Here is an 18,521-nt window from a genome sequence, read left to right as displayed (position 1 = left end):
CTACTGCTTAGTTTGCCTAAAAGCCTAAAAGCTACGTAGTATCAAGCACCGTATCAAACCTCCAGTGTTTCTTTACAGTATGCCCCCTCGTTCTGCTAACCGAACTCATGCTGAAGGATCACCCATAGTTCACTTTGTTAATCCCTTTAATGAATCTAAAAGCCTCAATCAAATCCCCCCTATTTTAAGTCTCCTTTTACTAAGCTTAAAGACATTAAGCATCTTTCTCAAGTTTTTCCTCAGAACTTTTATGTTTTATACATGGAATCAGTCGGGTTGCCCTTCTCTGAACCTTTTCCAGCGCCTCTATAACTTTCTTACAGCGCAGTCCTTAGAACTGCACACAATACACTAAGTGTGGTCTGACAAGGGTATTGTATAAGGTGGGTATAACTTCCTTAGATAGTGTTTTTCCCCCATTAGCTCAGAAATTAAACATATGCACTTGAAACTTTCAAAGTATTAAATGCGCCTAGTATGAAAACCTATTCAGCTCATCATTATGAATGACAGCAGAAATCCAACTCCTTTTGACACCTGAAATTAGCCATGCCACTGACACATCCCCCCCCGTGACATTTTCTGCTGGAGGGCTTGTGTCAGGATCAAGGCCCTGTAGATACAGTGCGTGTCAGTGTCATTGCCTTATATTCACACTCCTGTATTCCCTTTCATTGTTTTGTGATCAATGAGTATCCTTTTTGCAGAATTATTTGCATGTTAACTTTGTGATCAGGTATAATTAGTCAGTATAATAGGTGGCCCGGTGGTGGAGTGGATAGCACTGTCACCACACAGCAAGAAGGTCCTGGGTTTGAATCCAAACTGAGTCTTTCTTTGTTCTCCCTATACCTGTGAGGGAAAATGTGGCTTCCTCCCACAATTCAGAGACATGTAGGTTAGGATATTTGGGGGGCATTAACAGAGCATTGCTGCAAGTGTGTTCCGTCAAACTATCCTGTATAAATAGAGGTTAATAAATAGCAACAATGATAATACACCTAACACAAAAAAGAAAATTTGTATTTTAGTTCTCTTGGTAGCCAGGATTTCAAGAGGCCTTGTACTCCCTAAAATAAAAAAAATGCCAGTGGAAAGAAATGTGAAAAGGAACTCTGTTCACCTAAATTCTCAGCCTGAAGAACCGTGAATCTAGACAGATTTTAGAAGTTAAATCAGGCTAGGCCATGCCAAACCATGGGTCAGCCTGGGCCCTTCCGCATCTGACCAGCAGAGGGTGACAGCACTGCTTCCACATCCTCTGATCATTAAGAGGAAAAAGGTGAGTTTACAATCAGGTACATGCATTGGCATTAATTCTAGGGTAGGCGATCTTTGGGCAGAATCTGGGCAGAAAGAGTTTGAATATATACAGTGGCAAAAGACCCACCCCCTCCTCTTCATCACCCACACTGGCTCGACGTTGCTGTGGCCAGACAGCCTCTTGCGGACGCACACCACAATTTTGATAGGTAGGTAAGCATTAATTAGTTCATGTCAAATAATGTGTGAAAGTATCTGCATGACTGACTGGACTATATACAGGTCTGTGACCATGTTAAAGTCTAAATCCAAAAAGTAAGGAATGTTTTACTAAGACAGACTACTATATCCTCAAGGAAACACTGATGCATATATAGTAAGGCATTTTCATAGATTCAATAATATATGCATAGCGTCATGTCATTGCTTCGAGGATCCAGACCTGAACCTGACCTATAAATGATCAACCTCTGGGTCCAGCTCTCCCCATCTGCCATGCATCTGCCACGTCTGTAACTGACATGACTTCATAATTACATTTGAAGAAGCAAGTATAGTATAAATCCATTGCATTTGCCCAATTCACTTTTTCTCGACTTCCCCGTATTAATTTGTTTTTCTTGCCACTTTTCTTACCCTCTCCCGATGGGTGGAGCTAGGAGGAAGATAAGAGCAAGGACATTTTAAGAAGAGGAGAAAAATAAGCGATTGGAATGAACCCACAGAAAGCAGGGGTGTCAAACTGCAGTCCTGGAGGGCCGCAGTGTCTGCTGGTATTTGTGGTTTCCTTTCAATCAGCAGCCAATTAAGGCCTTGAGAACAAGGTGTGTGGACTCTTTAGCCAATGTCACACTTAAATTCATCTCTGGTGCTGAAACACACCAAAAACCCACAGACACTGCTGCAGAGTTTGACACCCCTGGTGTAAATGATCTAACTCAGTTCCCACATTGAGATACCTCATTCAGCAGTCACCTACAAGTTGACCACTAGATGGCGCAATATATCAGGGTTTCCTTTTTTGTGTGATCACAATTTGCATTATTTCACTGAATTTAAATACATATTCATATCCAGTGGGCTTGCCTTTTTTAAGGAGAGCGGACAGAAAAAAAACACGTATAACCAACTTCATAAATGACCTGCTGACAGCAATATGATAAAGAAAAACCAGTGGATTCAGGGGCTCAGGTTTGTTTGTTTATTTTTTTTTGTACACGTTTAAGGACCAGAACACAAGCGCAGTGAGGCTCCCAGCTCTGGCTCACAGACACGGCGCCATCGAGGAACTGCCGCCATCTTCCTGCCAGGTTCCCGCCGTCGCCCTCACGTCCCCGTACGAGGCGCCGATTCGTTCAGAAGTCTGTGGAGAACAGCGCCTAGGGGTGTCGAACATAATATAACCCCCCCCCCAGTAGATCAACACTGTCGAGGAGTTTAGTGGCGAGGGGCGTGTCCAGCTGTTTGAACAACAATGGGCCTCATGCAAGAACCACTCGTACGAACAGATTTGTTCTTAAAACGCTCATATGACGGATTTAAGAGAACTTTCCGCATTCGCCAATTTTCTTCGTATTTTTTTGTACAAACGAAATTTATGAGCGGTCCCAACATTAAACCAGCCTATTCTCCTTTGCAGAGCAGCTGTTAAGTCAGCTTGCTGTTTCTCACAAATTTAGTCTGGAAATACCTCAGACCGCAGGGGAAGGGAACGTGTGAAAGTGGAATCGAACTCGGCCCAGTTCTGGACAGACTTTTGACAGAATCAGCACCTCATGTCCTCGTCACTAGATTGTCAGGGGTGGGGGGGGCGCTGGAAAGCATAGTTCTAGCGGTCGCTTCAACCTTTGCGGAAACTCGCTGAGCCAGCGAGTCTCGGAAATACCGAAAATAATGTGCGGTTCGCAGGCCTGTCGCTCCCGTTATAATGACATCCAGCGTCCGTCGTTGAGCGAAGACATTCACAGTGTCCGCTCTCCCCGGTATCTGTGCCCTGGAGCGGTCCTCTCTGCTTGCGCACGCTGTCAAACTGTACAACCGTCCCACGGGCTGAGCGCTGTACGTCAGCTTGGCTTTGTGAGCGAGCACAAGCGGGCGTTTCCCGTAAAAGCCTCTGTGTTCTCGGTTTAAAGCCGGCCTCGTACAACCAAACCCTCACCTCTCTCTCGGGTTCTCTCTCGTCCACGATCCACAGGGCACGACTGCTGGAGCAAATGTGCGCCTCAGAGCAGAAAACGGCGCTTGGTTCCACGACATTGTTCGGACATGTTTAAACGGAGGATTATTCGTTCACACAACAGCTATGGTTCCACCGGGAGACTGTGCTTTTCATGCTAGGTCTAGCACGTGTAAAAGGAGAAATAAAGAAATGTAAAAGTTTGTTTTTCCCAGTTCTGATGAGTAGGCATCACTGCATTTGGCCAGAGGATCCTTACAGGCCCGGACAGAATAGCTAACAGCCACAACTATTCACATACTCCATTTTGTTTTGTTTTTTGTCTTGTTTTTTTTGTTTGTTTTTGTTTTGTATAAGAAGGGCCGTATTTGTGCAGATATACATACGTATGTGTGCTTATATACATGTACACCTATGTATACTTATTGAATAATAAATGCATAAAGATAATGAACTGTACAGGAACTACACCAGTCCGGCACGTTGCCGCGACGGCGCAACACGGCGAGAAGAGGCTGCGGGGGGAAGGGGGGGGGGGGGGGGTCAAACCGTCAGGAGACTGACCAATCACAGCGCAGCTTCCTGGCCCCGTGGGCGAATGGGAGCGGAGGGGGGGAAACGGATTGGCTCAGACGGACGAGTCGGGCGCGGTCTTGGACTGCAGCGCTTTGGAGCGGCTCAGGAAGGGGTAGGTGGTGCACAGGCAGCCCGACGCCACCGTCAGGCCCAGGCTCACCCAGGCGCAGAACATGGACCAGCTGTAGCTGTGGTCCACGTCGCCGGGCAGCCCGTAGATGAAGGGCGGGTTCCTCGAGAGGTCGTACGACACGCTGGCCGCGTACGTGCAGAGGGAGATGGTGCAGAATATCCCTGAGAGAGAGAGGGAGGGAGGAGGGGAGAGAGGAGAGGGGAGAGAGAGGGAGAGAGAGGGGAGGGAGGAGGGGAGAGAGGAGAGGGGAGAGAGAGGGAGAGAGAGGGAGGGAGGAGGAGAGAGGGAGAGGGGGAGAGAGGAGAGAGGAGGGGAGAGAGAGAGAGAGGAGAGGGGGAGAGTGAGGGGGCAAGAGAGAGGGAGAGAGAGAGGGGGTGAGAGAGGGAGAGAGGAGGGGGAGAGAGAGGAGAGGGGGAGAGAGAGGGAGAGAGGAGGGGGAGAGAGGGGGTGAGAGAGGGAGAGAGAGGAGGGGGAGAGAGGAGAGGAGGGGGAGAGAGGAGGGGGAAAGAGGAGAGGGAGAGAGGAGAGGGAGAGAGGGAGAGGAGGGGGAGAGAGGAGGGGGAGAGGGGGGGGGAGAGGGGAGAGAGAGGGGAGAGAGGGAGAGAGAGAGGAGGGGGAGAGAGGGGGAGAGAGAGAGGGGAGAGAGGGGGAGAAATGAGAGAGAGGGGGAGAGGGAGAGGGGGAGGGATGGAGAGAGAGGGAGAGTGGGAGAGAGGGAGAGAAAGGATTTTTTATTGGTGTCTAAAAACATAGTACTCTTGAAGAAGAGATATCAATCTCAATGTGGCTCTTCAACAAAGGAGACATGAAACTAAATCTGCAGCAAGGGAAAAGGCAGGAAAGAAGAGAGGAAGAGGACAGGAGTGACTTGAATAGAGTGAAGAGTGTGGAGAGGGAATATGGGAAACACAATACACTGCAGAACATGTCTGTCTTAACAAGCATTTTTACTCTTGTAATAAGACTTAAGATCTTTTTTTTTCTCTCAAGTATAAAATATTTGCTTGTTTAAGTCACGTTATTTGCAGAGACAGAGACAGACAGAAACAGACAGAGAGAGAGACAGAGAGAGATACAGAGAGAGACAGAAACATAGACAGAGAGAGAGAGGAAGAGAGAAAGAGGGAGAGACAGACAGAGTGAGAGAGACACACAGAGAGTCAGAGAGAAGAAGAGGAGGAGGTTGTGGGTACCTGTCTTGAGGAGAGAGATTCAGAGAGAGAAAGAGGGAGAGACAGACAGAGAAAGAGAGACACAGAGAGAGATACAGAGAGAGACAGAAACAGAGACACAGAGAGAGTTAGAGAGAGAAAGGGGGAGAGGGAGACAGTGTGAGAGAGACACAGAGAGAGAGTTGGAGAGGAGGGGGCTGCGGGTACCTGCCATGAGGAAGAGCAGGCCGGAGACGTGCTGGGTGAGGTTCTCCTCCCAGAAGAAGCTGACCGTGGCCACGATGGACCCGCACAGCAGCACCGCCGCCGCCATTCCCAGAAACCCCGCCGTGATCCGCCGCAGATCTGAGCAATGGCAAACGGTCGGCATTCATATAGGGCCTTTATCCAAAGCGCTGTACAACTGATGCTTCTCATTCACCCATTCATACACACACTCACACACCGACGGTGATTGGCTGCCATGCAAGGCGCCGACCAGCTCGTCAGGAGCATTTAGGGGTTAGGTGTCTTGCTCAGGGACACTTCGACACAGCCCGGGCGGGGGATCGAACCGGCAACCCTCCGACTGCCGGACGACTGCTCTTACTGCCTGAGCCATGTCGTCCTTACGTGAAACACGTCGGAACGTGAAAAAGAGCCCAAAAGCGAACAAACACACCCTGTAGGTACTTTAAGCTTCACCCCTTACCCTTCGGATCAGTAATGAATCCGCACCTTTCCTGTTTGTAGAAGGCACTTACAGTATTTCTACCAAAAGGAACAGTATTGTGCCTTTCACGGTGCATTTGGGAAATGTGTTACTTGAAGAACAACTGTATTTCCGCTGCACCCTTATTTGTGGGAGTGTAAGAGCGTTGAGTTTTACCCTGTGTCACAACATTCCCCCTCTCCAAACTATAGCAGAACAATGTCACTGCCCACTTCCTGTTTGGAAAGGGGTACCGTGTAATATTAGATTCAGATTAGCTATGTTTAGATATATAATTAATTTGAACCTAAAACATACTCATTTGTACCCAAAGAGAACATTACTGCTCTTTCAGGGCGCATTCGGGAAATTTGATCCTTGAAGAACAAAAATGTACCTCCACTGCCACCTTATGCCAGAGAGCACAGGAACACCTACATTACAAACATGTGCAAGTCTCCACGGCCACATAAACATTGTGAATACCAAGCAAACACTGTTAATCACTGCCCGCGACCTGTTTGGATAGTTTATGACATAGTCATGTTGGATTCAGACAAGCCTTTGCTCTGATAACCCCAGTAGCAGTATTTATACCCTGATTTGTATACGGTATTAATTCTAAAGACCAGAATGCAGACGCAGCGATTATTATTCACTCTCTGAAAGCCGTAGATCTTTGCTGTGTTTCTGTTAGATCTTTGCTGTGTTTATGTTCAATCTTTGCTGTGTTTCTATTAGATCTTTGCTGTGTTTTTGTTGGATCTTTGCTGTGTTTCTGTTGGATCTTTGCTATGTTTCTGTTGGATCTTTGCTGTGTTTCTGTTGGATCTTTGTTGCGTTTCTGTTGGATCTTTGCTGTGTTTCTGTTGAATCTTTGTTGCGTTTCTGTTGGATCTTTGCTGTGTTTCTGTTGAATCTTTGTTGCGTTTCTGTTGGATCTTTGCTGTGTTTCTGTTGGATCTTCGTTGCGTTTCTGTTGAATCGTTGCTGTGTTTCTGTTGAATCGTTGCTGCGTTTCTGTTGGATCTTTGTTGCGTTTCTGTTGGATCTTTGTTGCGTTTCTAGTGGGGGGCCCTCCACATCCTCAGGCCACAGGCGTCTTCCCGAGAGAATCGCGTTCAGCCACAACACAACCTGCTCCGCAGTAACAACCTCATAATGTATTAAACCAATAACAACCCTGACCTTTTCTGCCTTGTAAATAACGCACTCTCGCGGAGAAGTGCACAAAGAATGGCATTTGGCTCGCTCAAGAGCCTCTGTCATTGTGACAGGAACACGGGCGGGGGAATAGGGTGTGAAATTAACGCTTGGGGCCTGGCCTCTAGCCCTGAGTGGAAGAGTATGCACCACAACAATACAATTCCATCCATCCATCCATCCATCCATCCATTATCTGAACCCGCTTATCCTGATCAGGGTCGCAGGGGGGCTGGAGCCTATCCCAGCATACATTGGGCGAAAGGCAGGAATACACCCTGGACAGGTCGCCAGTCCATCGCAGGGCACACACACCATTCACTCACACACTCATACCTACGGGCAATTTAGACTCTCCAATCAGCCTAACGTGCATGTCTTTGGACTGTGGGAGGAAACCGGAGTACCCGGAGGAAACCCACGCAGACACGGGGAGAACATGCAAACTCCGCACAGAGAGGCCCCGGCCGACGGGGATTCGAACCCAGGACCTCCTCGCTGTGAGGCGGCAGTGCTACCCACTGCACCATCCGTGCCGCCCAACAAAAAAATTCCCCTCCAAAAATAAACTGATGGAATCTGCACTCCTCCAATTCACTTGTTCATGAGCCAGTGACTGTACATCCCTTATGGGCCAAACTTACGAAGACATTTAGCACTCACGTAACACCTTTTGTGTACCTGCATACACAAAATGTTTTGTATAACTAACACACCATCGATGATTGGTGCATAACGAAACAAATGCCATGACCGATCTTTGATCGTGTTATTGGTTTTGCACGTGCCGAAAGGTTTCGGTAAATCAGCTAGGACTTACACTTAAACAAAAAGAGAGTTACGAAAGGGTTCCTTGGCTCGTCTTCATCGTGGAACCCTCTTTAGTGAACCACAAGAGGGCGCCGATGCAACAGTGACTCGAGGAGCCTCAGGCAAGAGTAATTACGCTCTAGAACACATTCGTTTGTACATGCCTTTGTGTGTCTACTTTATAATGAAACATTTTAATCCATACCGTAATGTTTCAACATTTCCAAAATTATATAATTTGGTAGAAAAACGTGGCATAATCTAGCCCCTCTCCAATTGTGATGTCAGAGTTCTTCTTTGGTTCTGTTTACATAGTATAAATGTTGAGATGTACAGCAGGAAACCTGTTGCCAGCCACAAATGAATCCAAGTTACTTTTTCATACAATGGGACACAGCTGGCATTTCTCAAACCTGAAAAGCATGGCAGAGGCCTTGTAATTGCTTAATCGTTATTCATATTTTATCTGTAATAACATTACGTTACATTACAGTCATTTGGCAGACGTTCTTATCCAGAGCGACGTACAACGAAGCGCATAACCATAGCCAGGGACCAGTGCGCTGAAAGACCCTACAGGAAAGTACCAGTGTGATCACAGAGATAAAAAAACGTCATGCCTGGTCTGGCAGTTTGACCCGGGTTTTGTGAGCCAGGCGCAGCTGGGCTGTATGAATTAATTTGCACAGAGGATGCTTTATGCAAATGAGATGGACACACCTTCCTGGCCCAGAAGGCATTGTGGTATACTGTGTCGTAGGCTGAGACAGTGAGTGAAGTTACTCTTTAAGCCCGCCCCCCCGCACTACCCCACAAACTCAATCCAGGGACTATTGCCCACCGCTGTGACCTCCTGGAAATAGTCGACTAATGACACACCCCACACTCTCAGAAACGAAGTGACAGTGGAGGTACGTTTTTGTTCTTCAAGGGTCAAATTTCCCAAAAGTGCCCTGAAAGTACAGTACCATTGTCTTTCCAAGCAAAAAAGCTGCAAATTAATTCTATATTGCTAGCTAGGGCTACAATTTTATGTACCAGTAGGGTACTACCCCAGCAACTAGGGTTTGCACCTTTCTTGTCACTTTTTGCACCTTAATTTCTGAGAGCGTACCCGTTGCTTTAGGGCCCAGGTACAGGCCTCAGTGGTTGTACATCCCTGGACTCCCTGCATGTCTCCTCCTCTGAATGCCCCTTTCTGTGTGGGCGTTATTGCAGTCACTGTAGCCTGTAATTCTCTCTGATGTGTCCGTTTCTCTCCTTATCGCGCTCTCTGAGGGAGGAGTGGTTTTCACTGACCCATGATCAGTGTGGTGTGTCCGTGTCTCTCTCTCTCTCTCTTTCTCTCTCTCTCTGATGGAGGAGAGGCTTTCACTGACCTGTGATCAGCGTGGTGTATCCGTGTCTCTCTCTCTCTCTCTCTCTCTCTCTGATGGAGGAGCGGTTTTCACTGACCCGTGATCAGTGTGGTGTGTCTGTGTCTCTCTCTCTCTCTCTCTCTCTCTCTCTGAAAGGTTCTCACTGACCCATGATCAGTGTGGTGTGTCTGTGTCTCTCTCTCTCTGATGGAGGAGAGGTTCTCACTGACCCGTGATCAGTGTGGTGTATCCGTGTCTCTCTCTCTCTCTCTCTCTCTCTCTCTCTCTCTCTCTCTGATGGAGGAGAGGTTTTCACTGACCCGTGATCAGTGTGGTGTATCCGTGTCTCTCTCTCTCTCTCTCTCTCTCTCTCTCTGATGGAGGAGAGGTTTTCACTGACCCGTGATCAGTGTGGTGTATCCGTGTCTCTCTCTCTCTCTTTCTCTCTCTCTCTCTGATGGAGGAGAGGTTTTCACTGACCCGTGATCAGTGTGGTGTGTCCGTCTCTCTCTCTCTCTCTCTCTCTCTCTCTCTCTGATGGAGGAGGGGTTTTCACTGACCCGTGATCAGTGCAGAGGGAGTGGTCCAGACTGGTACGGTCGGGATGGGATGAAGGACGAGCCCCCGCAGAGACACCCCCGCCCCAGCAGCCTCCACCACCACCCCCTGCCCCCCCCATACGCTCTCTGATCATTACTCTCATCTGCTTTCCCATGCAGGGTCGTTTTCAAAGTCTCATGTTCTTACCCTGCCTAATAGACCATTAGGACAGAGAAATCCAACTGCAGAATACATATACAGGCACACATATACAAACACACATACCGTGCACACACACACCCACACCCACCTACGCACTCACAAATACACACACATATGCACACACATGCATAAGCTCACATACACACACAACACCGCGCAGATAAGCACACAAAAACACACACAGATATAAACACACACACACACCCATACAGATATACAGTACACGCACTGTGCACACACAAATAAACCCATGCCACACACACTGTGTGTACACACACTCCCAGATTTAGTGCTGCCATTGATCTGGATCTAACAGCCTGTCACTCACACAGAGATGGCCGGCGCCCATCTTCAGACCAGCACAGATAAACACTGACACACCCTACAGACGCATCCCTACAGACGCATCCCTACAGACACAGCCCTACAGACGCATCCCTACAGACACAACCCTACAGACGCATCCCTGCAGACATAACCCTACAGACACAGCCCTACAGACGCATCCCTACAGACGCATCCCTACAGACATAACCCTACAGACACACCCTACAGACACAGCCCTACAGACACACCCTACAGACACAGCCCTACAGACATAACCCTACAGACACAGCCCTACAGACGCATCCCTACAGACACAACCTTACAGACACAACCCTACAGACGCATCCCTACAGACATAACCTTACAGACACAACCCTACAGACGCATCCCTACAGACACAACCCTACAGACAGCCCTACAGACAGCCCTACAGACACAACCCTACAGACGCATCCCTACAGACACAACCCTACAGACAGCCCTACAGACACAACCCTACAGACACAGCCCTACAGACACAACCCTACAGACATAACCTTACAGACACAACCCTACAGACACACCCTACAGACGCATCCCTACAGACAGCCCTACAGACACAACCCTACAGACGCATCCCTACAGACACAGCCCTACAGACACAACCCTACAGACGCATCCCTACAGACAGCCCTACAGACACAACCCTACAGACGCATCCCTACAGACACACCCTACAGACGCATCCCTACAGACATAACCCTACAGACACAACCCTACAGACACAGCCCTACAGACGCATCCCTACAGACATAACCTTACAGACACAACCCTACAGACGCATCCCTACAGACATAACCTTACAGACACAACCCTACAGACACAACCCTACAGACGCATCCCTGCAGACATAACCTTACAGACACAACCCTACAGACACAACCCTACAGACACAACCCTACAGACACAGCCCTACAGACACAACCCTACAGACACAACCCTACAGACGCATCCCTACAGACATAACCCTACAGACACACCCTACAGACACACCCTACAGACGCATCCCTACAGACACAGCCCTACAGACATAACCCTACAGACACAACCCTACAGACGCATCCCTACAGACATAACCCTACAGACACAACCCTACAGACGCATCCCTACAGACATAACCCTACAGACACAGCCCTACAGACGCATCCCTACAGACATAACCCTACAGACACAGCCCTACAGACGCATCCCTACAGACATAACCTTACAGACACAACCCTACAGACACACCCTACAGACGCATCCCTACAGACACAACCTTACAGACACAACCCTACAGACACAGCCCTACAGACGCATCCCTACAGACAGCCCTACAGACACAACCCTACAGACACAGCCCTACAGACACAACCCTACAGACAGCCCTACAGCCCTACAGACACACCCTTACAGACGCACCCCTACAGGTGCAGCCCTACAGACACAGCACGTTTATAAACACTGAATATGCTGTAGGCCAGATGAACACATACAGTATCTCTATTCTCCAACTGGAAAGTGCAATTCTCCTGAGCAACTACGAAGCCAAAGCTTCTCTTAACCATCCTGTCTGTCCATATTCACATCAGTGTTGGCCCTGGGGTTGTACTGTTGCTGTTCATGGTGTTTTGTACCACAATTGGCGATGATGTTTACCGATGCCAGTGTTTTAATAAGCTCTAAGTAGTTATGAATGCTGTGGGGAAACATTTTGGGAAAGGAGAACGAACAGACTCCCTGTACTGTAAGTGAAATTAATTAAAGATAACCGCCACGCTGCGGTTTTTCCTCATGGTTACACTCTCGTGCTTTTCCACTTCGCGAGTTGCTCTGGACAACGGCTTCGGTCAAGCGGCAAAAATGCAAAGCAATTTTGGGCATTTCCCCTCGGAGCGACCTCGATCGCACTGGAGTGCTTTCGAAATTCACAGCGCAGTCACTCCGGGGTGAACCTTGTGTGGTAAGAACTTCAGCGGTGTTTGAACAGAGTTCGTGTCTGTCCGCACTGCGCGTAAGGTCCTCTGTCGGTGTGAGTGTGGGGTTATCAACTCTTTCTGACCCCGGGACCCCTCATGGGCATCCTCGGGCAGAGGAAGATGATCTTGGTTCAGAAAGGGGTATAGGACAGGGTATAGGACAGGGCATTGGGCAGGGCATTGGGTATAGGACAGGTCATTGGACAGGGCATTGGGCAGGGCATTGGGTATAGGACAGGGTACAGGACAGGTCATTGGGTATAGGACAGGGCATTGGGCAGGGCATTGGGTATAGGACAGGGTATAGGACAGGTCATTGGACAGGGCATTGGGTATAGGACAGGTCATTGGACAGGGCATTGGGTATTGGACAGGTCATTGGACTGGGCGTAGGACAGGGTACAATGGGTACAATGGTGTGCAAACCCCTAACACAGAGGGACAGGGTATTAGACAGGGCATTGCGCAGGGTATGAGACAGGGCATTAGAGGTGCAGGGTATGAGACAGGGCATTAGAGGCGCAGGGTATGAGACAGGGCATTAGAGGTGCAGGGTATGAGACAGGGCATTAGAGGCGCAGGGTATGAGACAGGGCATTAGAGGCGCAGGGTATGAGACAGGGCATTAGAGGTGCAGGGTATGAGACAGGGCATTAGAGGCGCAGGGTATGAGACAGGGCATTAGAGGCGCAGGGTATGAGACAGGGCATTAGAGGCAAAGGGTATGAGACAGGGCATTAGAGGTGCAGGGTATGAGACAGGGCCTTGCGCAGGGTATGAGACAGGGCATTAGAGGCGCAGGGTATGAGGCAGCGCATTGTGCAGGGTATGAGGCAGCGCATTGCGCAGGGTATGAGACAGGGCATTAGAGGCGCAGGGTATGAGACAGGGCATTAGAGGCGCAGGGTATGAGACAGGGCATGAGAGGCGCAGGGTATGAGACAGGGCATTAGAGGCGCAGGGTATGAGACAGGGCATTAGAGGTGCAGGGTATGAGACAGGGCCTTGCGCAGGGTATGAGACAGGGCATTACAGGCGCAGGGTATGAGACAGGGCCTTGCGCAGGGTATGAGACAGGGCATTAGAGGCGCAGGGTATGAGACAGGGCATTGTGCAGGGTATGAGGCAGCGCATTGTGCAGGGTATGAGGCAGTGCATTGCGCAGGGTATGAGACAGGGCATTATAGGTGCAGGGTATGAGACAGGGCATTAGAGGCGCAGGGTATGAGACAGGGCATTAGACAGGGCATTGTGCAGGGTATGAGACAGGGCATTGTGCAGGGTATGAGGCAGCGCATTGCGCAGGGCATTGCGCAGGGTATGAGACAGGGCATTAGAGGTGCAGGGTATGAGACAGGGCATTGGAGGCGCAGGGTATGAGACAGGGCATTAGACAGGGCATTAGAGGCGCAGGGTATGAGACATGGGCATTGGAGGCGCAGGGTATGAGACAGGGCATTAGACAGGGCATTAGAGGCGCAGGGTATGAGACAGGGCATTAGAGGCGCAGGGTATGAGACAGGGCATTAGACAGGGCATTAGAGGCGCAGGGTATGAGACAGGGCATTAGACAGGGCATTAGAGGCGCAGGGTATGAGACAGGGCATTAGAGGCGCAGGGTATGAGACAGGGCATTGGAGGTGCAGGGCATTAGACAGGGCATTAGAGGCGCAGGGTATGAGACAGGGCATTAGACAGGGCATTAGAGGCGCTGGGTATGAGACAGGGCATTAGAGGTGCAGGGCATTAGACAGGGCATTAGAGGCGCAGGGTATGAGACAGGGCATTAGACAGGGCATTAGAGGCGCTGGGTATGAGACAGGGCATTAGACAGGGCATTAGAGGCGCAGGGTATGAGACAGGGCATTAGACAGGGCATTAGAGGCGCAGGGTATGAGACAGGGCATTAGACAGGGCATTAGAGGCGCTGGGCGGGCCGTACTCACGCAGGAGGTGCCACTCGTCCTGCTGGATGGTGCGGGTCAGGTTGAGGGGGATGTTCCTGAGCCGTATGGGCTGGGAGAAGTGGTACTTCACTGTCGTGCATCTCTGTGCAATACCTGTGATTACATCATCATCATCATCACCATCATAATCATCATCACCATTATAATTATCATCATCATCATCACCATCATAATCATCATCACCATTATAATCATTATTATTATTATTATTATTATTATTATTATTATTATCAGCACATCAATGTTTAAAAAACAAATTCATAAACCAAGTGAAAATACATATAAATGAATTCAGTTTCAAAATGTTGGAAATAGCTAAATGCATGAATAAACATTCATAAATTAATGTATACTATTGATATCTTAATACTACATTCATAAATTGCAAAATTGAAACATTTCCAACATAGACGACAGTCCTCGTTGACGTCAAACAGACGAACACTAGATTGCTTTTATGTGGGGAAAGGTAATATTTTTGTTTAGATTTTTTTTTTTTACCCAGAATTCCGGTCGATGGTAAACAGAGAGCCCTGCCCAAACAGCGGGGTGTCTTCTGGAAGACATTCGCCGCAAGATGGCACTCAACATGCATCGTAAAAGTTTCCAATTCTGACAGGGATATGGTTGGTGTGAAATGAAAAATCACTGGTAACACAAATCGAGGGGTAGATTGATTTATTATGTATCCATTAACTTGTAAAGATTGCGTAAAGTTCTATTTTATACGGAGCGCATTTTATTTACGCATGTTTGCCTACAGCACTAGCATACGGTTATAGACGATGCGGGGGGGATTGCAGCATTCAATTTATTGTGCATATCTCTGAAGGACAGCTTGTCGTCAGGGGAACGTCGAGGGGAAGACTGCTTTATCCTGTACGTGCGCCGGGCGCTCATTGATGTTAGTGGCCATTTGGTCTTTGAACAAATGCTGCAATCAGCACGCACTGTGTTATAATGTTGAATCCAGAGTCGGTGTTGCTAGCATAAACATTATGCCGTCGTTCCGTATCACAGTCGTCCATGGGCCGCGCAATTCAAGTTTTATTCTTAACACTTTTGGGCCACAACATTGTTGTTTAGGGCCAACAAATTTCGATATGATAATATACAAACTGTCGCTAATGGAGGCCTAGCCTGTTTACAGCATCATATTTAGATACCCAGAAGCGCATTTGCGTCATAAAAGTATTTTCAGACTTCATTTACTAGGCCTAATGAAACTTTCTATAATTATAAGGCAACCACGCCGACATTCTGAAAAGGATACTCGCGCTGTCGATTTTATTTGGTGCCCGCTTTGTTATGTCGATAGAGTTAAAAGGATGTAATTGTATGCAGCGTCTATAGCCTCTGATTTCTCAGTAACCTGATGTATCATATGATATAAATCAAAGGATAAGGCTGCTCGGCCGGATCGAATCGCATCTCTTGTTTCATTGATACGCCAGATGTCGGAGCCGGGAAGTGTTGAAGGTCGACGCGTTGTCTCGCGTCACCTGTTTAATATGCACTTAGGATGTTTCCGATATTTAACGACGACTTCATTAGTTGCATATTTATGATTGACTGCGTGGCCACCTAAAGGCATTACCCTTTCCGTAGACTGAACGCTGGATCGAATTTCTAAATGTAATCTTGAATAGGATACCCACAACAAGAAAAATCCATTTGATTAGTACCTACACTCGAGACTGTTATTTATTGCCTCCAGCACGCGCGAATAGACTGCTGGATCAGTAGTGCGAGAGCAGGGGGGGGGGGGGGGGCGCAAGGATTGATTTGGATGAAACTTGGTAAATTAATTGCCCCGGCAACAAGGAAGAAACGCCTGAAATGTAATGCCACTCTACAGCGAAAGGCGATAGACTGTGTGCAACTTAAGTTTATTTTTTTAAAGCACTGTTTTTGGATGTGTAGCTATTTATATTTCTAAGGATGAAAGACATAAAGTTTAAAACCTCTCGGTGGATTGCTAGCCTTCGGATAAAGCATTATTACAGAATATTTGTAACATAGAGATACATTTTTATTTTTGCAGTCCCTGGCCTAAATGTTCATTGCCTGGTTTATGGTCATCGTTAACCTCTACTAGCATGCCCGTATACGGCTTCCAGTGGAGTTAGCTTGTAAGGTCGCGAAGATTAAAAATAGCCTGACAGATCAATATCGGGGTTTTTTTCTGGAAATTATAGATAACGCCTTGTATAATACAAAACCATTTGATCTTACCACCGATGCTCGATATGTGAGAAAATCATTACGTTTATTTGCAGCGATTTCATCATAGTCAAGCTGTCCACCGTTAGAAAGCTATATATTCAAGCCAAATTGACAGACTCTCTTCTCCACAGTTGCTGCGGTAGACGCAGCCCGCTGTGCTCGCGGGCTATTGAGGCTCGGACGCGAGAAAGCTGCGTGGACTTTTTGTACAGTTATTATATGCCAAAGATGCGACTGCATCCTGGGTAGCGTAGGTCGGAATATTTCGGTACCCAGCGAGACCGTGTCTCCCTTGCATGGGTTTGAGCATCTTACCCTTGTAAATGAGTTTATCAATATCCTCGTCCAAGCCGAGGAAGTAACATTTTCTCCACAGTCCCGAATAGGTTGAAAACAGCGGACGTCCACACTCCGTCTCCAAAATCCCCATCCCCAGTATTGACCTCCAGTTCTCCAGGAGTTCCTCTTCCCGGCTCCCGACGTGTATCGGCTTCATTAGAGCCAGACTCCGTCGAGGATTGTTGTTGTCCACAAGCGGCAGGTGGTAGATCGGCATCTCCCTGTTTTTCTGACCGTTGGAATCCGTCCCGTACAAGTCACAATTCTCCTTGTGCCTCCGGGTGTCCGTCTGGTACCAGTGGTCAGTGAAGATAGCGGTGACGAGCAGCAATAACGACAAAATGCTCATGGACAAGCTGACCGCCGTTACGAGAGCCTGTTTCTCCATATTTCAATCATCAGAGCTGTGATTTGCGCGTAGTCAGTCGGGAGGAACAGTAGAACGCCTTTCAACCTCGGTTTCTCCGGCAACTATGCATTCCTTCCCAGTGATCGCGATGCCCCCGGAAAAAAACGCTCCGGCGATGCGTTTGCCTCTGTCATTTGCCCGATGCTGCCCTGTGCACTGCAGAAAACCTTTAGGCAGCGCAGGTGTGTGTTCACGGTCGGAACGATGCCTTCCGCGTTAGACTCTGACCTGCTATCGTTAACACTGGTTCGCACCTTTCTCCATCGCCCTGACTCCGTGGGAAATGTGTTTGCACTTTCCCTGTAAAGAAAGAAAACTGTATCCGTTTGTGGCTGTCCTGCCCACCCGTGCGCTTCTCCGGTCACTCCGCGATAAATATTGTAGGCTGCCGCGCAGGCGGCTCTCAGCGCGTGCGAGGGAATGTTCGGGCTGCCAGGTTCTTTAATGCTTCAGCGCTGGCGATGGGTGTGTCGTCGACATGCAGTAGGCGCGACAATGCGCGACTTTTTTTTTTCCAGCATGCATAGGTGAACTGAGAGCTAATTAAAGCTTCAAGGAAATGATTTAAGGTCAATGTCACGCTGTAAATAAATAAAATAAATACACCCTTATTACGCATTATTATTATTATTATTATTATTATTATTATTATTATTATTATTATTATTATTATTATTATTATATTATGACCTTATGGAATAATTATGGTGATGATGATGATAACAAGTAATAAATAAATAAGTAATAATACATAAATAAGATAATAAATAAACTTGTAATATTAAAAAGTAAAAACAACATTTTTGCTTATGTTTATTCTCTGTTTTTGGCCATCATTTTGGTCTATATGAACTGTATAGCATCATAATGTGCTATATATTTTCATATGTACATAATTGGCGCGAGCATGAACCTGAACTTGAACATACGGGCGACTACACAGCCCTATATTGGTATTGCTATTGGCAGTAGCTTTTTATTGGGTGTAGATGAATGGCGCCTTTTTATAGAACATGGGTCCCTTGGTTTTATGACAAAAAAAACCCCAACATTGATACAACTATACCGGTGATAAGTGACAGGCGATATAGGCCCATGATTCCGCTGTATGT

At 47.8% G+C, this 18,521-nt stretch overlaps 1 protein-coding gene across 2 annotated transcripts; it reads right to left on the bottom strand.

Moving 5' to 3' along the window:
* Nucleotides 1–2,450: 2,450 nt before the first annotated feature.
* On the bottom strand, nt 2,451–17,808 carry tmem178a (transmembrane protein 178a). 2 transcript variants are annotated; one of them, XM_061231932.1, is made up of 4 exons: nt 16,977–17,808; nt 14,415–14,528; nt 5,528–5,665; nt 2,451–4,309 (listed from the first exon to the last, which is right to left on the bottom strand). In XM_061231932.1, exons 1-4 carry the CDS (start codon nt 17,386–17,388, stop codon nt 4,068–4,070), a joined length of 906 nt encoding a protein of 301 aa, XP_061087916.1. In that variant the 5' UTR covers nt 17,389–17,808; the 3' UTR covers nt 2,451–4,067. The 2 variants fall into 2 exon arrangements, with proteins under 2 accessions (XP_061087916.1, XP_061087917.1); XM_061231933.1 differs by having other exon boundaries at nt 14,411–14,528; nt 16,977–16,999.
* Between the last annotated feature and the right edge of the window lie 713 nt (nt 17,809–18,521).

The sequence above is a fragment of the Conger conger genome, chromosome 2 (genome assembly GCF_963514075.1).
Source record: "Conger conger chromosome 2, fConCon1.1, whole genome shotgun sequence".
Classification (NCBI taxonomy): domain Eukaryota; kingdom Metazoa; phylum Chordata; class Actinopteri; order Anguilliformes; family Congridae; genus Conger; species Conger conger.
The sequence above is the reverse complement of the archived record's forward strand: the minus strand, read 5'-3'. Positions and strand labels throughout refer to the sequence as shown.